The sequence below is a fragment of the Lepisma saccharinum genome, chromosome 13, assembly GCF_977018435.1.
Source record: "Lepisma saccharinum chromosome 13, izLepSacc3.1, whole genome shotgun sequence".
NCBI classification, from domain to species: Eukaryota; Metazoa; Arthropoda; class Insecta; order Zygentoma; family Lepismatidae; genus Lepisma; species Lepisma saccharinum.
The window spans coordinates 25,733,260-25,758,635 of NC_139241.1; the positions used below are offsets into that span (position 1 = coordinate 25,733,260).

Below are 25,376 nucleotides of genomic sequence, written 5' to 3' on the forward strand. Positions count from 1 at the left end.
CAAAGAGTTAATAAAACATAAATAACTGCCTTTACAAGAAACAAGATGGCCAGATGATGGGTGGATAATGAAGAGAGACTACATTCTTATGTACAGTGGGAGAACAGAATAAAACTGGATTTTTAGTAATTATTTATGCCCAACAAAGTCTTTATGGAATTTGGGGCAATAACATAGAATATGTTGACTCAGAATAAAAGGAAAAAATTATAATTTGAAATTTTTCAGTATTTATGCTCCATCTGAAGATTCAGAAGTATATGAAATTATGAAGTTTTACAGTGAATTATCAGTTATCTGTGGCAAAATACTAAGAAATGCTGCTGTTATTCTGTTAGGCAGCTTTAACCTTTAGAAGGCAGCAGTTTCAATTGAAATCAGAGGCCTGCACAAGACCTGGAGCAGACTCATTCGCGAGACATTGCTCCTGAAATGCCATGCAACCTGCGCAACACCCTCGCTTGAGCAGCTTGTATGTCCACCTGCCCAGATCGTTCCTGGCAGGCATTGTAGACCCGCCGGGTACCTGCAGTCTTACGATATTTAGTAGGTCTCAGTTCGTTCTTTCCATCAACTGCAGGCCCCTCCTTCTGCATGACGTAGTTCCTTCGAGTAGAAACTGCACCGGGCCCACACCGTTCTGCAGTGTTGCCAACTGCAATAGATTTTCACTACTTAAAAAAGGGAACTCAAAGCTTCGTAAGCCACATCGCCAATGAAATGAGATTTACGAATGTTGCTACCACCCCCCCCCCCCCCCACACACACACACACACATTGAAATAGGTTTTCCGTGGCACAGGATCCATAAGTATATGTCGTAAACAACCAATATACATATATATAGTTATATAGGGCAGGACTGAAACATGTCACGTTCGACGCTGAGGTCGCGAGTCGAACAACACACTGTTCTACTGCCGTTACGCTCGTTTGGGGGGGGGGGGCAAGTACTTGGATAAACGTGCAAACAATCACAATAATAGTAATAAAGTAGCATGAAAGGCATTATAATCCCCATAAATCACGCAAAAAGGGGGTAGAAGTCGGTTCTCACGCATTTGTGTTGAAACAGAGGATTAGAAATATTTTTTTTTTCAACACGTCGATTTCACATTAGCTAATAATGGATAACAAGCACACAAACTGTTTTTGAAAGAAAGAAAGTGCATGATAAATGCATTCCGAATGCACATACATATGGCATGTAAAAATTTCCATCTACAATATTTTCTTTTCACATGGGGCGACGTATTACATAATCAATTCATCCAACTCGTAACAAACCAACATTAATAGCAAATAATATCACGGGCCGCCATAGCATTCTGTTTTAAAACTATTCTCACTTCTCGTTCGGCGCTCAGGGCCGACTCCCGCTACCCCTTTCCTACGGCATTGAACTTGCTGAGACTGTATAATATTTTATAATATATTTCTACTTTCATAAAATTTGAAATCAAGGGGTTGCAATTACCCCTCCATTCCCCTTCTGCAGGTGCCCTTGGCCGTCTGGAATGAAAATGCAAGAAAAATATGAAAATTAATTCCATCGTAAGTTACCCTTTAGCCCTGCTACTCTTTAATTCTGCCAGCCTGTTTTTTCTTGTACTTTAATGTTTGACCCCCACCCTGACCCCTCCGCTAGACTTAACTTCCCCTCCGGTTGCGCCACTGCGTGCCTGGTTAAGGCACCATGCAATGAAAAACAATTAGTTTTCAGTGAGGAGACTTTTGTTTGCTCGATCATTCATTTAGATAAATGAAGCTGTAATATTGCGTGCATTTCCTGGCAATAAGATAAAAACTGCTTACGTTGAACTGAAATCGCTAAGTATATAAATTCTCCTTGGAGGAGAGAGCTCCTCCTAGGACTTCGTAGGATTTAGGAGCTACGTAAGTAGGCAACACTGGCTGCAGCCGTCCACGTGGTGATGAAACACCTGGAGCGACACGCTGCCGGAGGGCTGTTTCCTTCCAGCAGGTTTTGCAGGCACCCGGGTCTTGTGGAATGCCCAGTTACCTTGTAAGCGGAGAGCACCTTGAAGACCAAGAACCCAGGTAAAGACGCAAGTCGACTCGTTGCTGTGGGCAGGCGAGCAGGTATACCTGTCCTCGCAGGCAAGGGGGCAGTGGGTAGGTAAAAGGCAGACTATGCAGGCCTCTAATTGAAATGACCCAAATTATGCACTCAAGGATGAAACAAGCAGCACATGACAGCAATTAACACGTCATTTCTAGAAAACTGCAGATATTGCACTTCTGTTTTTTGTTCATTTATATACATATGAAGGTGTGACATATTACAATGACTAAACAATATATGGTGGAACTTGATTTTATGTTTTTCAGGAGACCAATCTTAAAATGTAAAATTGAGGGGAAAAAACATTTTGCAATGCTGGGACCATCAAGAATGAATGTACAGAGAGTTTCAAAAGTCATGCAACCCAAGTTTTGAAAATTTATATCATGAAAACTGCACGAGATATTTACACCATGTTTGCTTCATTATAAAGCTGCATCCATTGAGATATTTTTCAATGCTTAACATTATCAATTTATTCCATACAGAAAGTTAAATAAATTACTAACTGCTGGAAAGCAGTGTTAAAATTTTTCAGAAATGCACTTTTTAGTGAGAAAACTATATAAGAAATTACCGGAGAGTCGTAATTAGATGTCTGATGCCATGTCAATCTGTCATTTGCAACAAATAATGATCATGTGCAGCATTTGATGGATTTATGACTGGCGATTTTATGGGTTGAGTGAAAAAGTGCCATTTTTGGGACATATCTCCGTAGCTGGCAACACTAGCAGGTCGAAATTCTGTCACCAGATGCACGCAGCCTGTTCCTAAGTAATATCCAAACATTTATGTGAAAAATCAAAATCATAATTTTGCACCAAAATTTGACTTTTAGGTGTAAATTTCTACACACCTGGTAACACTGCCATTCCAACACAGCTGATGGCACCTTGTTACGAAATGGTAAGGGTGAGTCATAAATGTGGCTACTACATGTCTCCTTTGTTATTATTATTACAATTTGGACATTAAGTGTTCCGATTAAATCACTATTCATGTAGGATATCACTGGGTTAATAAATTTATGCTATCATTTATCCAAATAAAAGCAATTACAAGATTTTATAAGCATTGTTAATTGCTGAAAACATTTGAGAACTGATCATCAACATTAAATACCAACTGTTAACAATTTGGGGTTCATTTGTTGGTGTTTGATATTGTTGATTGTTGTCAAGTCGGAAAAGAGAAACAGTCAATAGCAAACATGTTACATTTACAGCAGATGCTGGAAGTGTTGGTTGAAACTTGAAGTGTTTCTTCCTTAATGTTCAAAATCGCAGTTTCAAAGTTTGTCTTCAATACTTGCAGGGTGATTGGATGTGGCCTGTAAACTATTCTTCTGAGGTAACCCCAAAGATAGAAATCTGGAGAGGATATATCTGGTGATTTTTTAAAATAATCCTTTCATGCAAAAACTCGTACAAAAATTAAATTGTTTCATTGGAGGTATGGCAGGTAGCGCCATCTTGCACAAACCAGCAATCGCGTTCATTCTCTTGAAGCAGGAAATAAATTGAGTGACGATTTCTCAGTATACAACACCATCCACTGTTCATCAAAGAAAATGGGACTCACAATACATCGTCAGGATACAGCACACCATACTCCTAGTTTTTGTGGATGCAGCGGTACCTCGTGGAACTCATGAAGATTTTCAAAACACCATATTCTGCTCTTTTGGCTGTTTACGTGCCAATTCAATTGGAGCTAAGCTTCATCAGTGAAAAACATGGAATCAAGAAAACTGATGCCATTTTCTTCGATGAGAGATTGAAACCACCTGCAGTACTTCAAGTGTTATCATGGATTGATTTATTTTACTTCACTTTTCTGCCACTTTTGGGTTTTGGCTAATTGCGAAGATGAGGATGAGTGACGATATGACAAAATTGATGAATGGACACTCACAAATACCCTTGCTCAGACCAGGATTCAAAGCTGGGACCCCTGACGTCGTGATGCGATGTGCTAACCACTCAGACATGAGGGGGGGGGGGGGTAATGGGGGTTTGCATTTGCCACTTTTGTTTCTTTTTTAGGTTAGCAGTTCACATTCGCAGACAGTCAGACACCGAAAAGCGGCATATTTACTCTATTTGTGAATCAAAGTTTGTACAGATTTCCAGTCATAAACTTTTTCTGGAGAAAGTACATTCACGATTCTTTTGTTGAAGCTGACAGACAAATTTGAGGGTTTACTGCCCCAGTAACTTGCATTAATTAATGGAACCTGAAAGTCCCGACAGGCCATTAAGGTGTTGTATATAAACAGAAAAATGATTTATATCATATGGTGCTTATGAAATATATACTCCCTCAACACTTAAATGCAAAATATCTACACCAGGGTGCAAAATTTCCGGTCGCCAGGTCGCCATTGGCGACCAAAAGTTTTGGGCTGGCGACTAAAATTTCGTTGTTTGAAATGTGTGTCAAACATGTCTCAAGACTTCACCTCTTGAGAGAAACGGCAGAAGTTATAGAAGAAATTCTAACACTGAGTGATATCCACACTATTAGGTGGTTAGCCAGCAAAGAACGTGGAAAAGGAGCTCTCTTGCAATCATACAAAGCTGTTGTGACCCATCTTGAACAGGTGGCCCATAGAAAAGACAATGATGGCGCTAAAGTTAAGGATTTGCTGAAAAGTTTGAAGCAATTTAAATTTGTTAAGCTTCTGTACTTCCTTTTGGATTTCTACGGGAAATTGAACCCTTTAAGCGTGGCACTACAAAATAAGAATCTTTTGATTTCATCTCTGAAAATAAGAATTGAACACTGTATTTCAGTTTTGGCTGACCTGGAATCTAAGGTTGGAAGAAGCGAACAAGATTTCTTGGACCATGTATCCATTTCAGGGAAGATCAGGGATGTGCAAGAGTATCAGACTGTTAGAGGAAACTTAATTAACAATGCGAAGGTGTACATCACAGAAACATTGCCGTCTATGTCAACAGATGCGATTGCATCTCTGCATGTTTTCGACACCTTGGGTTGGCCTCCCAAAGAAAATATTCTTCAGTTTGGGATAGAAGAAATAAAGATCTACATATACTTTAACCCGATCCTTTGTAATGAGAAAATGGATGTTCTGTCAGCAGAGTGGACAGAATACAAACTTTTGTTTCCTTCTCCAGCTTTGAATCAGACGCTGGAGAAGATCCACAGTGCAGAGTGTTCAGCAAGATTCCCCAACTTGCTCCAGATTTTGACATTTTGTGCTGTTCTACCAGTGAGCACAGCCTCATGTGAGGGAGGTTTCAGCTGTCACAACAGACTCAACACTACTTACAGGAACTCTCTGAAGACTGAGACACTGGATGATTTGCTCAGAGTTTCCGTAAACGGAACCCCCCCCCCCCCCCCATCCTCCCTGTCAGAGTTTGATCCAGCAGCTGCGATTGATAAGTGGTACTTCCGTGCAGAACGACAGCGCTACACAAACATTAATTCCTAACTTTTTAATAATTGCTCATATTTTTATTATTTATCAATATAAAATAGTGGCAGCCAAAGATTTTAGTCCGGCGACTGATTTCAAACTTGAAATTTCATGCCCTGATCTACACCCTACCTGTTACACATTTAGAACATATCCTGAAGACAAACATATAAATTAGAAGACAAATGAACAAGAAAGAGTAAATAAAAAGAGTCATCACTATTGACCTCCCAACAGTGGTGTGCCCTGGATTTTGGCAAGGGGGTAAGTTATATATACTTTTTTTATTAGCCAGCCCTTATTTTCAGTCTTTTCCTCCTTTTTGACAGTCTTTTTAAAATATACTAGGCCAAAGGGCAAAGGGGAAGGGTGTTATTACCCCTGCCAACAACCCCTTTGGAACGGTACTACCTTATATTCATTGCTATTATGCTCAAATCGTTTCTCTACATCAGAAATATTTTCTGCCAGTCACCCATCAATATCGATATTTGTGCCATAGCCCTACAACACCAACAAGAGCTGTCTAGAACATTGGGGTGTGCAAGGAGGCGGGGGGGGGGGTGTCAAAGCCCACATTTGGCCCAGTATTCATAAAAAAATAATATCAAAATTAGGAACAACGGCAAAATGAGATCTGACTGCTTAGAAAAAGTGCATATACCACCAGTTTTGAAAATCTGGGGCACGACACTACTTTAGAAGTACGAAAATTTTATTAATACTTTTTCGAGGAAAGTAGACAACAGAAGCTTGTCGGGATTGCACAGTCCCAAATTATGTTTTGCTCAAAATCAACTTTCTGATCATATTTGGCCAAAATCATTTTATAACCATATTCATGTGAGCTAAAAATAAGTTATAAAAATATCTGTGGGTACTTACAGTTATTCTAATATCTAATTTTCATAAATCTAAGACCACTGCACTTTTATGAGGCCAATGTGGCTGCATTACTGATGCTTAGGTCTAAGAAATTGCTTACTGCTCCCTTGTATATTCTTCCAGCAGCGCTTGCACTACACATAACAGGTACACACAAGTCCCGCCGAGACACAAACCAAATGTGTCACGTAGCAAGTGTTTGTAGGACGTGGGACTAAAGTCCCGTCAGTTGATAAAGTGTTAAGAGACACAAACATGTGAAAGTATCCAGCAGGAATTGAACCTGGTCCCCTTGATCACAAGATAATGGTGTTACCACTATGCCACTGGTTAGACAGGCACACACACACACGAGTGGGTAAATTTAATTAGTAAGTAGAAGCAATAGTCAATATCTGTCTTCTGACTGCTATACTATGTATGTAAAATTATTTAGCTGGTTGCAAAATATGGCATTAACAAACTTACAAACTAAACAGTTTTCCTTGCGACTCTAGTCACGTTTTGTGCTATTAGGATTTAAATCCTGCACCAGCATGCTCATGGTGTTACAATATAATTATCCTTCCCCTCACCTTTATGTAAGTTTATGTATCTTTTTCATGTTTATTTGTTGAATTTTGTTATTCTACACTGCTTTTCTGTCACTTTTGGTGAATTGTTGCAATGAAAATTAATAATAATTAGATGAAATTGATGAGAAGGCTCTTAAGAAACATGCTGAGACGAGGACTGAAGCAGAACCTTTGGAGAGGTAGTGGGTCAATCACTCTGCGTATTTAGCAATCAAGCATTGAAAATGTTCATCTCTTATGCAGTGCAGTTTTCACAATACTCTCGCCAATTAACGTACTTGCACACTCATTTCTAGTATTCTAAATACTCTCTTCATCCTTACAACTTGTAAGCCTGATAGGAACTTGTAACATTTTCTGCATAATGTAATTACATTTCACAAATTTGAGCACACTAAATTATTATAAATAGTGGCTAATCAGTAATAGAATTACGATAAATTGCAAATAAATAAATTTACACTAACATAGGTACAGGCCATTCGGTTTAGCTTGAGCTTCGGCCTTTAGCTGCAGAGAAGTCTGTCGCTTAACGCAACGATGCAAGAGTTCCAGAGAGATCAGAGTTGCCAACCGCTTTAACAATTACCCATATACATAATCTCACTTTAGAGCTTGTTGGTAGGGACATGTGGGACTTGCTGGTGTCTCGATTTAGTTTTTAAAAAAGTTCAATGTCAATAGAACACATGCAAACAACCAAACATGATAGTTTGAGAAGGTGTTAGTTCAAAAAAAACAACGACAGGATTCTTTGTGTCAGTGAAACCCCCTCGACAAAAGAGGCATTCTCTCTCTCTCCTCCTCTTCCTCTTCTGGGGGAAGGTGGATGAGATCATGTTACCATGAGGAAAGTGATTATTGACTTGCGTTGTTTAGGGTGTTTTTACTCAACAGAAGCTGAAGTGAAAACCGGAAAGGAGATTGGAGGAAGCAAAGTGATACACAGAGCAGAGATATTATCTCAACGTGCAGAAGGTTATGAAGAAAGAACTGACAGTGGTCTTGCGTTGAATGCTAAACAAGTGCAAAATAGTTTCCACAGCTACTGGTGTGTCAGTAAGTACTTTGAAATGCATCTTAAACTAAAATGATCACAACAACGTAACTGGGAAGGGATTAGTAACACCTAACAAAATATTCAGAAGAAAGAAATTTAAAAGTGACGTGGACGAATTTGACGTGTGTTATTCGTAGAACAATTAACAAATTTCACGATCATGAAGGACAGCACCTACTCTAGATTCGGAAGTAATTTTCTTAATGAAACAACAGCAGTTAGCCTTTGGAAGTTTCATGTCTGGTAGAATTGTAACTTCTGCAAATTGCAACACTGCTCCTATGAGTCATGTGACGTCTTCCACAGACGAGAAACCTTTCCTGCTTTGCAAATGCCACAGCCCAGGCAAAACTGAATGCACTGTAATATGAAAGGTGTTTCAATGCAGAAATATGCAACCATTCATTCTGCAGGCTCAATTAGAAACATGCATCTGCCCCATATTATATCACCTTGAACTATGTGTAGCTTCAGTTACAAGCCCATCGTAATTTGAGAATTGTGATTAGCATTAGGGTAAAAAAAATGTGTCCACTATAACTCTCAGGTTTCTTTTTTAGCAATTCTATGTAATGCAGATCCTTGCTCTACAACAGTGATTGTCAACCTTCTTGAGACCACGGGCCAGTAAATTCTTTTTTAAAAGTCGATGTCCCAATCACAACAATTTCACTCTTAAATATCTTTCTAATATTTTAAACTTTATACATTGCAGTGACAAAGAGAATATTACATACTTAATTTGTTAAAGTACATTTCAAATATTTTTTGTACACCGTGGAGGGATGTCAGGTGTACATTAGAATTTTAAGAAGAAGACAACAACTTGCATGTTGTCAGGGTAAATTCTGTTTTGTTGATTTGCAAGATGTTGGTAATGTGATTGAATAGTGAATGCACAGATTGTGTAAAATAATGTTTTGCAGTTAATAAAACCACATGTGCATAAATAACGAAGCCCTTGAACACTTCTCTGTACATGGATCGTCATCATACATTAATAGGAGCCATGATGGTCTAATCGGTAGGATGCATAACAAACAGGTGGAAGACCCAGGTTCGATTCCAGGGTTGGGTGACCTAAGACTTAATTTTTCCAGCCTTGTCCCCACATAAAGCAGCTCTGGCCTCAACTAAATGGGTACCTGGGAGTAAAAGTGGCCAAAGCATGATGCTGATAACATCACCTCCAACATGGCCGCGATCGATACACTTTGTGGAGCCCTATCCCCACATATGTCTCATGGCATGGTGCAAATTGCATGGAGAATTTTACATTACCTTTTTCATTTAAATTAATATGGTAAAAGTGTTCCCCTGTGCTTAGCACCACGCCATGAAGGCGTATAGGGGGTGTGGGGGTAATGCCCCACACTTTCTTAATCCGGTCGTGAGTGGGGGTGATGTGATCAGCATCACGCCCCTGACCACCTTTACCCCCCAGGGTTTCCCCCAGGGTCATTCCATGTCAAATCATCCAGAATTTTGTGAAAATGTCACCCACCATCCCCGATTTTGATGAAATTCGGTATACTTATAGAACTTTTGATGCTGATTACAAAAATGACAACTTTTCAAAAATTGGTCAAGGGGTTCAGAAGTTACGCGCTTTTTAAGATCTCCGTGTACGCCACATGCGGCTCCACTTTGAATGTCACGCATTAGGTTATAAACGATTGTATCTTCCCTCGGGTTTGCCGTAGAAACTTCAAGTTTGTTTTCTTTTGTTCAGAATAGTATAGGCTTTCATTTAAATAACGTTTCAGATTAATGGATCAATAAACATGTATTTTTATATATAGTTTTATGTATTTTTTTAGAAAAATAAATGACCAACTTCAAGAGCGAATTTCATACAATGCCCCCCCTTCAATTTCCCCCCAATTTTTTATGTAGGTAGCTCAGAGTATGTACTAATGGCTGATGAAAAAATTGGGATGGGCGGTTCAGAGACAGGGTGATAAAAAAATCATTTGCATAAAATGACATTAAAAGTAAATCATCTTAAAAATTAGCACAAAACCTGAAGTACAATATGTTTCAAGCTACAATATTCAAAATTTATGTTCACTATGTGTGAATGTAAGCATAGGCGTAACCTGGTGGGGGCAAAGGGAAACACTTGCCCCTACCGAATTTATATATTAATTAAAATTTACAAGTTAAATATATTTTGTGATCCTCCTGGCACTTGAGGAACAAACGAATAAAGAGTAATAATTGTGGTTTTTCAAATGTATTTACCTCCCGACTATTGAAAATAATGTTAAAATTGAAACTATTCGGAACATCGCAACGCACTCCACAAACGCTTCAAAATTTTGCTTTTCCTGGATTTCACCGGAAGACGTTAGAAAATCTTTACTTAAGATAAAATCGTCGGCCGTAGGAGTAGATGAAGTTTCCATTCTCATGATCAAAAAAATCCTCCACCATGTCCTTATTCCCATCACGGACATATTCAATTTCTCCTTGCTTTCTGACACATTTCCGTCGCTTTGGAAACTCGCCCAGGTACGCCCTATACCTAAAACAAGCAACGAAATCAATTTAAACAATTTTAGACCAATCAGCATCCTCCCAGCTCTGTCTAAGGCTCTAGAACATCTTATTAGTGATCAAACCCGTGACTTCCTAGCACGAAATAACCTAATAAACCAATTTCAATCTGGGTTCCGTAGCAACCACAGCACATGCACGGCTCTCGTCAACGTAACCGACGACATTAGGTTAGCCATGGACAATCGACAACTTACAATCCTTGTTCTTCTCGATTTTACCAAAGCTTTCCAAACCATTGATCACGAAATTTTACTCACAAAACTATCATCCCTATTCAGCTTCTCGAACTCTACGGTTAACTGGTTCCGTTCCTACCTGTCTGGACGTCAACAAGGTGTCGTCGACCCACATCGAAGATCATCCTGGAAAAGCATCCCCTGTGGCGTCCCTCAAGGCACCGTACTGGGCCCCCTCCTGTTTACACTGTATATTAACGACCTCCCGTCGGTGCTTAATCACTGTAGGTATCACATCTATGCCGACGACTTTCAATTGTACTTTTCTTTCCCACCTCAAGAAATATTGAATGCAACCGAACGTATAAACAACGACCTCAAAAAAATCAACAAGTGGTCTGTAGACCACGGCTTGCACGTCAACCCGACCAAAACCCAGTGTATGCTCGTAGGCTCCCCAAAGATTCTGAACAGAATTGACGAATTAAATCTCCCTAATCTTACGGTCAACGATAAACACTTGCCTCTCTCTACCACGGTTAAAAATCTGGGAATTACACTAAACAATAATCTTACCTGGAGAGAACACGTAAACTCCGTGTGTAAAAGAGCTTTCGGTGCACTACACTCTCTTTACCGGCTTAAAAACTTCCTCCCCGAACGTATAAAAACCAAACTTGTTCAATCTCTTGTTTTCCCTATTATTGATTACTGTGACACTGTTTACTCGGACGTAAATTGTGAGCAAGCTAAACGCCTTCAGCGAATCCAGAACGCCTGTGTCCGCTTCGTTTTCGACATAAAATATTCAGAACATTTGACACCGTATTATGCGAAGGTCGAGTGGCTGAAATTAAGTGATAAACGAATTTACCACAACCTTGTCCTACTGTACAAAGCCCTAGAAATAAAAGATCCAAAATACCTTTCCGGGTGGTTTCAATATCTTTCGGACTTTCACTCCCGCAACACCAGATCACGTAAAAAATCTCTGTTATCCATCCCTATCCACAGATCTAACTTCTACGCCAATTCGTTTACCGTTACCTCTGCAGGACACTGGAACAGACTGCCCCCCGAAATCCAAGCCTCCTCCTCAATTGTAACATTCAAAAGACAATTAAAATTATACATGCTAAACAATTGGACCTAGATTAAATTCCCAGAAAGAAATACGTTATACATTTAGCCCACGAAATATGCTTTCTATGTAGGTACTTGTGTGTGAAGGTGTGTTTGTGTGTGTGTGTGTGCATGTAGAAACTGTATTGCTTTTACTTTTAATTTCTTCTAAGCTACTTTTTTTCATTGTGTTAGTAAAAATAATGAGCAATGTACGTAATTAATGGTTAATCCAGGGCTTGACTGCTCGTATTCAAACTGTATTGCTTTCATTTTTAGTTTCATTTTACTTTCACTACTTTACTTTTCTTTTATTATTTTATTTTTCATTTATCTTTTTTAATTTTTTAATTGTATACAATTTACTGCAAAGAAAAAAATGATCCCTGTAATTAATGGTTAAGTGGAAGAGAAGGCATTAATGCCTTAACTTCGCCATGTAAACAAAGTCGTAAATAAATAAATAAATAAATAATCCTGGACACTATTTTTATGCGATGGAAAACTTTGTGATTATCTCAACCCGAAGATAGTTTCCAAGTGACACCCATTGAGATAGTACCTAAAAATTGTACTCTATGCATTGCCAAAATTTCATGTACTATAAATTGTGCCGTTCACATTTTACATGGATATTTTGACCATTCCAAACACACTTAAGTATTTGACTTATCACTAAGTACATATGTCCATCCATTTGTATTGTTAATGTCCACAGGACACAGAATATTTTGTGGCCAATAGTAGGAAGTTGATGGACCAAGTGGATGAGAGAATTTAATAGCTGCATCTCCATTTTCACATGGACTTTTGAAGCAATCCTACAAAGTAGTTTGAGTCACGCACACACATGTTACTACATAACTGTTTACAGTTGGAATTCGGAAAGCCACTTCTTCACAAAAGTGAAACCATACAGTTATACAAAACATATTACATCAGCACATACTATTTTGCTCTGACTGTTAAACAACTAGTGTTTCGAAGTAAATAGTTACAAAGTTACAAGTACAGTTACTTTTTATTTAGGAATTCTAACTGTAACTAGCTACTTTTAAAAGTAAGTACCTGTAACGTTAACAATGGCAACAGAGTTACTTTTTGCAGTAGGGGAATAGCTAAATTGGGCAATTCTGTTCAAGACTATAAAATTAAAATATGTACCTTCTCCGGATGCTACGTCAAAGGATTTTCTTGGAATTGCTGGCAAGGAAGCTATGCTTTGTTGCACGCTAAATTTAGAACATCCACGCTTTACTGTAATTTATTTCTAATTGTATGTGAAAACTCCATTGTTTTTGGTAGACTGCTGCGTTCGTTTGGAATGTTGTTGTCCAGCTAGGAAAAAGTCATTGTCGAGGGAGTGGATCTTTGGATCTGGTTGAACTTGGAATGGAGGAGAAAGGAATAGGTGCAAGTGGAATCAATGACACCATATTCAAAATACCATGGTCAGCATACAAATGATTTTTTAAATTATAATCGTTCAAGCAAAGCTGACTGTGTTTTCCATCATTTATTAGCAGTAATAATGTAAATATATGAATACATATTATGTACTAGAAACATAAGTAAAACAAGGAAGTCTTCATGATCATTGATTTTGTGTAACTTTTACACAAATCAATGATCATTAACAGTAAGTTACTGTTACAGTAACTGTAAAAGAAACCCAGTTACTTATAAACAGTAACTTATGGAACCTGTAAGTTCAAAATAGTGCATACTTCCTGGTACTGTTGTAGTACTTTGCAATCGCTGACACATTGTACTGTGGGTTGTTGTCATTTCACCCTAGATGATTACTAAGAAATGTATGCCTTGAATACTATTTCTACGGAATTGGTACATAATTACCGTACTTGTTGCTTTATACTATAGAAGTCTATACAAGTATTTTTTTCTGTTCGAACCATCCCGTCACAAGGATATTTTCTGAGGTATGTGGCGAAAAAGCTCAATTTGAAAAAAACTTCAATCAGCACAAATGTGTAGTATTAATTCTTACTTCATATTACGTATCCCCATGAAGAGTAGCCAAAAAAGAACTTCCATATTGAGATAAAATGCACAAAAAGAATGTTCTCGAAGATAAATTTGCTAAACTTGGGAATGTTAATAATGATTATATATATATAATATATATTTTTTTAAAAAAATGAAGACTGTTGAAACTAACTTAGATACAGTGGAACCTCGATTTTACGTTATCCAGGAGACCAAGCTCAAAAAAATTAATACGCGGGAAAATGTAAAATCTTGGAAAATTTCTAAACAATTTACTATGTTGGGACCACCAAGATTGGAAGGAAAATGTAAAATCGAGGAACTTCAATCGGAGTTCCACTGTAATTATTACTTGCAAATTTTAAATTAATCGATAAATTTGAGAGAGGGCAAGAGCTTCCCTTTGCCCCTGCCAGGTTACGCCTATGCTTACATTCACATATAGTGAACATAAATTTTGAATATTGTAGCTTGAAACATATTGTACTTCAGGTTTTGTGCTAATTTTTAAGAAGATTTACTTTTAATGTCATTTTATGCATATGATTTTTTTATCACCCTGTCTCTGAACCGCCCATCCTAATTTTTTCATCAGGCATTAGTACACACTCTGAGCTACCTACATATAAAATTGGGGGGAAATTGAAGGGGGGGCATTGTATGAAATTCGCTCTTGAAGTTGGTCATTTATTTTTCTAAAAAAATACATAAAACTATATATAAAAATACATCTTTATTGATGCATTTATCTGAAACGTTATTTAAATAAAAGCTTACACTATTCTGAACAAAAGAAAACAAACTTGAAGTTTCTACGGCAAACCCGAGGGAAGATACGATTGTTTATAGCCTAATGCGTGTCATTCAAAGTGGAGCCGCATGTGGCGTACACGGAGATCTTAAAAAGCGCGTAACTTCTGAACCCCTTGAACAATTTTTAAAAAGTTGTCATTTTTGTAATAAGCATCAAAAGTTCTATAAGTATACCGAATTTCATCAAAATCGGGGATAGTGGGTGACATGGCCTGGATGAATTGACGTGGAATGAACCCCCAGGTACCCATGTTATTTGACACTGGGAGGGCACCGGGGCCGCTTCCAACGTTAGAAAAGTTCCCAGATTTGAATCGGCCGGGGATTGAACCCGAGACCTTTAGCATGGTAGTCAGACGCGTTACCGACTGAGCCACCGTGGCCTTAATATGTGCCTTTGAAATTAAACATTAATAAATAAATTATGGTATAATCATAAAGAGTAATACTTCAATTATGTCTGCACACATTGACAAACAAATATTTCATAATGAAAAATTGCTGCACAAACAAAAATGACTAATTTCAGAAACTTTTGTGGCCTAATATGCACACTTCTCCAGAATAGTATAAAACATGTGATTTATTATGTTAATCATTAACTGATTGAAAACAAAGATACTGCACTGCACAATTTTACCCATTAACTCTTATCGTGTATGAACAAAGATAAGACCATCAACCCACCTTACACACTGAGCAAGCATGAATGAGAGCTTTTTGTGCAGCTTTCTTCTGCTCGTTGGCATTGTGCCCTTGCTGCTTCTTCATCTTGGCCTGCTTCTCAGTAGCCTTTTGTTGAGACTGTGCTTTTTGCTGACCCCGTGCCATTCCGAAATCTGAAATAAAAAGAAAATGTTAGCTTGTAAAAAAAGAAGCACATGTGCTATGATTTACATTAAATTGTAATGATTAAATTAAAATGTAATGTCAATGTGTGACTGACAAAAAAAAGTAATTTACTAACACAAAGGAAGTATGGCTGGGGCAGTATCCCCCACCAAAAAAAGTCAAAGGCAGGAAAAGATTGCAAAATTGCAAAATCCTGGGCATGCCACTGAAAGAGACAGGCTGTAAAATCATAACTGGTCGTGCCATTTTAATAACATCCCAAATATAAAGTGATTTGAGAATACAATTGCACGGCAGTCAAATATATGCAATATCTCATGAATTACAACACATGCTAATTAGCAAACAAAGCAAAAGTTTGCTGAAAGCACTGAAATAACATGGACAGCAAATCTTCAACAGGTATGTCTGAGTGACCTCTCACAGATTAAGACCAATTTTTGTTGAACGGGTGGGGTGGCGTTCTATTTTTATAACAACCACTACAATGTAGAAGTTTTTAGCGAAAAATGCAGGCTCGACCAGGACTTGAACCCAGGTCTCTGGCACACCGTGCCATTGTTCTAACCACTGAGCTACTGAGCCGGCCTGGCCTGATTGTTCGCTATCACTGTTTTACCTGCGTGGAATAGTCTCTGCCAGTGCTACAACAAACAGGATCAGTTGCCTTTGAAACACAGTAGACTTCGACATTGCCTGCTTCCTCCCAGCGTAGAGACGTTAATTATTGTAGATTAGGCACACTTAGTACATCTCCTGTGTGTGCCTAATCTAAAACCCCTACAATGGTTTTGGAAAAAATAAAATGTTCGGTTTTTATAGATTTTAGAAAATTACTCATTTATGGACACCAGCTGATAGCACGGGGCACTGTAGTCTTAGGATTCCAGTGAATCCCACTCTTTCGAGCGTTTTTAGCTCGAGGGGAAACCCTATTAAATCTGTATGCCATCTAGCGTCACCAGTGTAAACTAGTGAGTGCTCAAACGAAAAGCGCTCATTGCAGGACTCTAGTAAAAAGTGAAATGTTTAGCTTTGATTACAAGTTTGGGGATTTTGTATAGAAATCATTAAAAAACATTATTTTTTAAACTGACAATGTATCAATTTTACATTATTATCTAACATGACCTAGTAATGTGTATTTACTGAGAATGATTTGTGTTCTACATTTTAGGACAGCATGTGCATTAGGTTACATAGGTTTACATCACTTCATATTCAAATAGCATATCTAAATATTTTCGTGGTTAGGTTACGTGGACAAGGTTCAGGGCTCTTGGCCTTAAAATAATTTCCCTAAATGCTTTTATCATGTTGATGCTGGTCTCAAACATCTCTTCAAGTTTCATGTGAACTCCAGCAGTAGTCTGTGGAATACCTTGCTGAAAAGGAAGCAGGAATGTTTACATAAGGTACCTTTACATCATCTTTGGCCAATAAATAGGACTTTCTGGAACTGTAAAAACAGTTTTTTAACAGACTTTCCCAAAGATTCACAAGTGAAAAGATGAGGTATTGCAGAATTGCGGAAATGATTGATACTGTAATTTAGAACTTTGGTGAAAGTAATCACCACTGTTTTTAGTTCCAAAAAGTGCAATTTATCTGTAAAAAAATACCTTGCACTTTTCCTGTGCATTCTTCGACCTAGGATAAAGACAAAGTATCGCAAAACATTGGAAAGTATTGTGAAAGAAGATGTAAAAGATACAGAATGCAAAGATTCCACTTGGTGGAATGGTGGATGGGCCAATTCATGAAACCTCATCATACCCCACACATGTGACATAGATGGTAATAGCAGTCTGTAACCAATGCAACAGTACGCGAATGGTTGTTGGCAAAAGAAGAATCATACAGGAGTACATGGAAGGGAAAATCCATTCTAAAGAAAACATGCAGTATGTAACCACTAAAACCCAAAGTGTGTGTCATCACTAAAGCCCGGATTTTTATGTAATATCAACCCCTCAAATATGTACATAAATATGTAATAAAAATGTCTGAAATATGTAAAAAATATGTAAATTCATAATGAAATATGTACTATAAATATTTATTCCAAATGTTACTTTCTATTGTTGTTACATTTTTTCCTCACAAAGGGATATGTTTATTTCAAAAAGACTTACAAAACTTGAAGTTACAATATTACAATGCTTACATTAAGTATTTTGTATGTTCTTATAGAACAAAAATATTAACCACAATTTGAATATATTCAATATTTAATATACAATGTCACCAGGTACCATTCAAAATGTTCAGTAGTAAATTTTCGTTGCCCAAATTTTTCACTCAAAAAGCACTTACAAAAATTCAGGTTACCTTTGATCTTGGGGCAGGCACTGTATTTAATTATTTAACTTACAATATGTTACCAGGTACATTTCCAAATGTTCAGAAGTAAATGTTTGTCGCCGATCAGATAATATGTTCTTCTACGCAGAGAAACTTCTCTCCACGTCACAAGAAGTAACCGGAGCGTACTTCAGGAGGTGAATGTGGTCGGGAGAAATATCATTGGGAGGATTAACTGTTTCACCATTGAGAATGCGGCTCACTGTAAATAAGCTGATGTAACCTGGGTTTCTTTCAGTGACTGCGTCAAATTTTCTTCGAGATTTCTCTCCCACATCTCCTCCAACAGCAGACAGTTTCTTTCTTCCATCCTCATATATATCCATGGCTTCCAGGAGAGGAAGCCCAACAGTTTCAAGTTTTTTTTATGCTTGTATCAATCCAACCAAAATTGCTGTTTATGTATGTCATATCGCAAGCAAGTTTGGTGTCCTTGAAGAGATTTTGAGCAGTGCGTACCGATACAGCTGAGTCTGCCGAAAATGAGTAAAGCACAGATTTCACTTCTTCAAAATGTTCGTTGTAAAACTTACTTGCCCGGATCCAAGTGCCTCATCTAGTAAGAATAGGTTCCGGAGGAAGTGATACACCTGGCAATTGTTCCTTGTAAACTTGCACACGTTGTGGTGCCTTCAGAAACACCTTTTTCGTGGAAGAAATAAGTTGGTTGACTTCCGGGAAATTGCCTCTCACCTCCTCAGCAATGCGTTGGAGAGCATGTGCCAAGCAAGTAAAGTGGATCAAGTTAGGATAAAACACTTTAAGTGCCGTAGCAGCTTTTAACATGTATGATGCACTGTCTGTGAACATGAGAAGAACTCTCTCTTCTTGTACGCCATCCGGATACAACAATTTAAGACTATCATTCAGAAATCGTGCTATGTTGGAATGATTAGTACGCTCTAGAACTTTGCATGCAATGAGATGTGGTGTAGATGGAGAATCAGCAATTAGCATTCCAACAATGAAATTACTTACATACCGTCCCAAAGCATCAGTTGTTTTGTCGATGGAAATCCACACATAGGAACTGCCTACTTCTGCCCTAATTGATTCTAAAGTTTCTTTGTAGGAATGTGGAAGATATCGCTTTCGAAGGGTTGACTCGTCAGGAAGTTTACGGCCACAATATTTTTCCAGAAAATCCCGGAACTTCGGTACTTGAATTTTATACCAAGGGATGTTTGCTGCAATCATTGCTTCGCACATTTCCTTGTAAAACACACTGAATGAAGAATCCTCTTGCATCTGGGTTAGTAAAACTTGCTTCTTTTCACTCCGTAGTTGTTCGTTTTTCACATGAAGTGAAGTGCGAACATGTTGATCTAATTGAGACTTCATAGTGCACCCAACTTTTTTATCGCACACTCGACAAAAAATAACTTTACCATCCGTAGTAAATGCATCATCGACTGCTATCCAAGATTGAGAATTATAAATTGTATGTATTTATTATGTACTACACTACTACCAGGAATTTGTGAATATACACAAAATATGTGGTTAATCATCAACACGTATTTTGTCGCCTTCAAAATAGGTCTCATCATATGTAACACACATATGCCAACGCTTAATCTAGTCTTCGAAACACTTTTCAAATGCAGAAGACGGTATCACCCTGAGTTCCTCCTGCAAATTTCCTGTAATGGATTCACTTGATTCAAAATGCCTTCCCCGAAGTGGTAACTTGAGTCGCAGAAAGAGAAAAGAATCACACGGAGCCATATGTGGAGAATATTGGGCTTGGGCAAGAACATGTGTTGAGTTTTTGGCCAAAAACTTGCGAACAAGAGTCGACATGTGCGACGACGCATTATCGTAGTGTAAAATCCAAGAATTGTTTATCCATAACTCTGGTCTTTTCCAGCAAACATTCTCATGCAGACGCCTCATAATGGTCACATAAAACTCTTTATTCACAGTTTGTCCTGCTGGAACTATCCAACTTTTGAGATAACGAGGAGGTAGACGGAGCCATTCCAGCTTTCTACAGCTAAAACACTGTTTAAATACTGAGGCAAGCTCTTCTTAAAACTCCAATGGTTAAAATGAAAAGGCGACGAAATATATATACGAAATTCTACGGTTGATTTAACAATACTTCATTCAAGATTTGTCGCCGCCGGCTGCAAAAATCAAAACGATCACAACAATGTACGGATGAAAGGTAAGTGCCTCTCAGCGTTGTACTTGCCGCCTTCCATTGTTGGTTCTCTTCGTTCGCTGTGTGTTGCTTGCCGCTCCATGTTACAAACTGGAAACTGAAACACTGTCGAATCTTGATGTAATTGTTACGATGCGGCGAATCAACGAACTGCTATGTACGTACAACGAAGGCAAATCGCACTTTTAAGTTACTATATTTTTTTAGACCTGGAAATGGGGAGGGGAAGTGAGAAGATACTTTTTTAACTAGTAAGCCAAAAGTTCATTGGATTTTCCTCTTAAGGACTGTTTTATGTAAAAAAAATATTTCATATCTTAGGAATATGTAACATTTAGTAAAATATGTAAAAATATGTAATATAAAACTTCACTGTGACATCTCTACTGACGTAATTCGTCAATATATTTTAATTCCACGCTTGTACATATAAAGGAAAAAATATGTAATTACATAGAAATCCGGGCTTTAGTCATCACATGTAAATAAAAATTAAACAATGTAAAAATGCCTATGTACTATGATGAAATCGGAACTTGGAACTTTCATCAAGGATCAAATTTACTATCTCAATGATTTCCACTATTCTCCCATGCTTTTTTTCCTTTTATGAATGAAGTAAGTCTTCAAACAAGACAACAAGAATGTCTTGTCAATCGGAAGTGCAGATGCTTGCACAATGTATTTTTTAGGGACCGTAAATTTAATTGACATAAAAAAAAGGCATTAAATTTTGTCACTAAGAGGTTGTAACAGTACGAGAAACTTACTTACCTGAGGGGGAGGCCTCACAGGGATAAAAGTTCCAATTGTTTTATGATTATGTTCAAATTCTCCCAGCAGGAAGACTAATTACAGTAGAACTTATCACACGAAATTTGTACCTTCTTAAAAGTAATGAGCAGCGTTTTGATATGAAAAAAAGTTACTTATGTTGAGGAAAAAAAAATTACCTTACGCAAGAATGCGTGCTTCCCATGGACAATGTATTTTCAGTTAACAAGCGACTGTAAGTGTAGTAAACTAGTGGGAATTAATGAAGGAGTAATTAGGAACCTTAGTAGAAAGCATTTAGGGACTACGTTTTAATGCTAAGAGAACCAAACCTAGCCTGCCTAACCTAACTATGAAAGCATATATTGAACAAATCTTAAGTAATTACTAAAATTCCACAGTATGATATTGAACAATGTTAAAATTTCATTCATAGCATGATGAAATTGCAATAAAATAAAAGGAACTTCGACCTTGTTCACATATATTTAGCTATTTATTAATTATAATAATTACAAAAATTACCATCATTATTAAAAAATTAAAACCAATTAGGCTAGCGCATGTTTTATAATTGGCTGAAGCTCACAAAATTCATAATAATTTATGGTAACAGTTCCGTATATCAGAAACACATTAAAATCGGATATTTTGTGTTTCGCATGGTTCGTACTTACCAATTGTGTATTGCAGAACATAGTTCAAGGTGCCATTATGCTTTTTACACAAAAACAAACACTTCTTCTACTTAAATAACGCATTTTTCTAAGTGCTACCGAACGCACGTTACGGTGCGATATCGCTTACTTTGCGAATGATATCGCTTCTTTTGTTGGTACTTGTTTACTATCCTTCGGACACATTTATTTATTTTTACAGAAGAAACTACTTACCGTAATAAGTTCCTGTAGCATTGTCGAACATCGGGAAGGTGTTTTGTGTGATGTGGGAATGTTTCATAGCTGAAATTCATGTTGTTCGTTGAAAATTAATTCTCCGACGGAGAATAGCGTTTGGCGCGTACACCTTCGTACACCATCACGTGTCGTGACTGTATTATGACGCGTCGTGATTGTGTTTTGTTCATGTTCATTGGGTATCCAGTGTTTCGAACTGTCTGCGTTTGCAACGAGAGTTAGAAGGATGACGTGTCCTGGATGCGTGGTGAAGTTTGTACCGGGTGTGGAGGATCCAGTGGATTTTCTAATTGAACACGGGATTGTGAAGTAAGGAAATCATTGGCGCGTGGTTAGGTTAGGAAACATAGTTAAAATTTGGTGTTGTGTTAGTATCAGGATCTAGAAATTGGAAATAATTGCGAACCATTGCTGCTAGCCCCACGAACCATTGGCACGTGTTAGGTTAGTTCGGTTAGGTTAGGAAACATAGTTAAAATTTGGTGTCGTGTTAGTATCAGGATCTAGAAATTGGAAATAATTGCGAACCACTGGCACGTGGCTAGGTTAGTTCGTCTCAGGCAAGCGAAAAGGCCTACCAGAAAGACGTACTGGTAATGTGAAAAAATTGCAATTAATTTCATCAAAACAACGTTGATACACCTTCAGGAATGTTCCGCGAAGCAGATACGTAAGTACGAATGTCAAAAATTGATGAAACGAAAAAATTAGAGGTGTCCCAAGGATAGTAAATTTTTACCCTTTTGTTTTCGAATATTAGTGTTTCCAACCTTCTTCACCAAAAAATACCTACTATCGTGTTTGTCACGTGTGCAAATTGTACATTATGCACGGGTAGCTGACGGATAGCCCCACGACCCATTTCCGATAAGGTTAAGTAAGGTTAGGCAAGCATAGTGAAAAAAAGGGTTGAAAACACTGAGAAGGGCTTATGTCATCAAACGTACGCAGCATGCAGTTCACGTAGCGAATTGTGCATCGGTGAGATATCTCTCTTCAAAAATACATGATTTCCCGGTCAAATAGATTCCACGATGAAAGAAAATAGCTCGACGAATGTTGGAAAGCTTGGACAAACTCATTTCCGTAAGTAGTTTCTTCTGTACAAATGAAGAAATGTGCTTACGATATACCGAACTGTTACCTAATTTTTAAGTAATGCTTTTTTGTTTATAGAGGGACAGTTGTTTATTAATTATAATAATTACAAAAAAATACCATCATTACCAACCAATTGTACAGTCTCACTGGCATGAATGTCTTGAATGACACACATTCAAAGATGGCACCTGATACACCCTAAAAGTGCATTTTGCCTCCTATTCACATTAGATTTATGTTTTTTTGATGAACAAATTTAATAGAGAATATTCAGAACACCCTACGGAACAATGTAAATTATGTTCAATTTTTCATAAAAATTTTCTGTTGAAAAATTGAAAAAAAAAAAAAAAAAAGTGGGCTTTACAAGGCCCACTAGGCTATGCTAGGGTTAAAACAAAAATGTTAAGATAAAACAGAAATTTAATAATTAAAAAATTCAATGTAGTTTTCGAGGAGAGATACCCACTGAATTTTTAAATTTAAAAATAGTAAAAACACCGAAACATACTGGATGTATAAATACTATTTGTGTCTCACATTTGGAAGAATTTTGTCATTTTATCCCACATGATAGTCGTTTGTAAATATTTTCTTCAGCTAAAGTTATAACACTGATTGCTGTGATATTTTATAGTGTTATCTGGTAAAAGTAATCAAAATTACTGTGAAATGTTGTAAATCGTCAATTCGAGGTGTATGAATACTTTCTACACCAGCTCATAAATCAAGCACTAATGTTTGCGAATCAAAATTGGACTTAACTACTTCACAAACTGAAGGCTACAATTACTTTGATTACCTGTTCCATCTCCGCAAAACACCTCTCATGCGTTTCTTTAGTCATTTTTAACATTCATAATTACCTATTCTGAAATGTGAAACATTGTTTAAGGTGGCAATTTGTTTTGTTTTTTTTCACGAAAATAATTTCAATTTTTCACATTAACAGTAATTATTGTTCTTCCTTTTTCTGCTTCCATAACACACAATATGGCGAGCACAGCTTGAGTCGCATCATGGATCATGTGGGTATGCAGTGTTTCCAACCTTCGTAACCAAAAAATACCTGAATAGCCCCACAAACCATTGACGGATAATCCCAAAAACCATTCACGGATAGCACCAAAAACCATTGACGGATAGCCCCTAAAACCCATGAACCATTTCCGGCAAGGTTAGGTTAGGTAAGCATAGTTAAAATTTTGGGTACTAATTTACTATTCCACAAACAGATTTCTTCATTTTTACACAAGAAACTACGGTAAAAATGTCATACGCAGGAAATGGATTTCCTCAAATTTACAGGAGCAAGTACTTACGGAATTGACTTTCTGTGCAATTTTGGAAGGTCATGGAAGTGTTTTCTCACATTTTTCAATGTATTTGGCCGCTAAATCATGTATTTTTCTATAATAATGTCCGTCCGATGCACGAAAGCTGTTGCTTGCATTTCCATCCATGTACTTGAACTGGATGTTGCGAGCATCTGATGACGTAATCCCCAGCAAGTGTTTCCAAACTCACAGTTTTTTCACTATATTGCCCAACCTAAAGCAACCTAACCTTACCGTAATGGTGCGTGGGGCTATCGTGAATGGTTTTTGGAGCTATTCGTGGATGGTTATACAATCCAGAATGGTTTTTGGGGATATGCGTGAATGGTTTTTGGGGCTATGCAGGAATGGTTCTTGGGGCTATGCATGAATGGTTTTCAGGACTATACAGGAATGTTTCTGTTCAGAAGGTTGAAACACAACGCTAGTCAAGATTTGCCCGACATTTTGCATGTTCAGGAAGCGAGAAAAGAACGAACAATAATTGCTTGATATGTCGACAATAGATACCAATTTCATTAAAAAAAAGCAAAATCCCTTGTTAAACAATGTTTCACAATGCAGAATAGGTAAGTAAGAATGTAAAAAAGTAGAGAATGAATGAGTTAGAGCGATTTCCTTCATATGATAGTATTACCAAAACTACTTACGGTAATAAGTTTCTGTAACATTGTCTAACATGTGGAAGGTGTTTTCTGTCATGTGGGAATGTATCATAGCGGAAATTCATTATTTTTGTTGAAAAGTAATTCTCTGACACACAATAGCCTTTGGCGCGTACACCTCCGTACATTATCGCGCGTCATGCTTGTGTTTTGTCGATTGCAGGGTTTCCAATTACACCATTGCTTTCCGAAAAGATGACGTGTCGTGGATGAGTGGTGAAATTCATACTGGGTGTGGAAGATCAACTGGATTTTGTAATTGGGTATCTGAAAAATGGGTAGCCCCAAAAACCATTCACGCATAGCCCCACGAACAATTTCCGGCAAGGTTAGGTTAGGCAAGCATGTAAAAAATTTGTTCGTAAAATAATGCGAAGCTTAAAAAAAATTCCATTGACGAGTATTTTATGGGTTATGATGGTTGGAAACACTGCATCGACAAAAAACAAGCACGACGTGCGA

The 25,376-nt window shown here is 37.6% G+C and overlaps 1 protein-coding gene across 2 annotated transcripts in view; it reads right to left on the minus strand.

Moving 5' to 3' along the window:
• The window catches only part of LOC145996905 (zinc finger protein 706-like), a 42,404-nt gene that overhangs the window by 13,814 nt on the left and 3,214 nt on the right, over window positions 1–25,376 (minus strand). For both annotated transcript variants that reach the window (XM_083133471.1, XM_083133472.1), the window contains exon 2: window positions 15,425–15,576. In XM_083133471.1, the coding sequence (XP_082989597.1) occupies window positions 15,425–15,568 (144 nt within the window). In that variant the 5' untranslated portion in view covers window positions 15,569–15,576. The remainder of the gene's footprint in view (window positions 1–15,424; window positions 15,577–25,376) is intronic.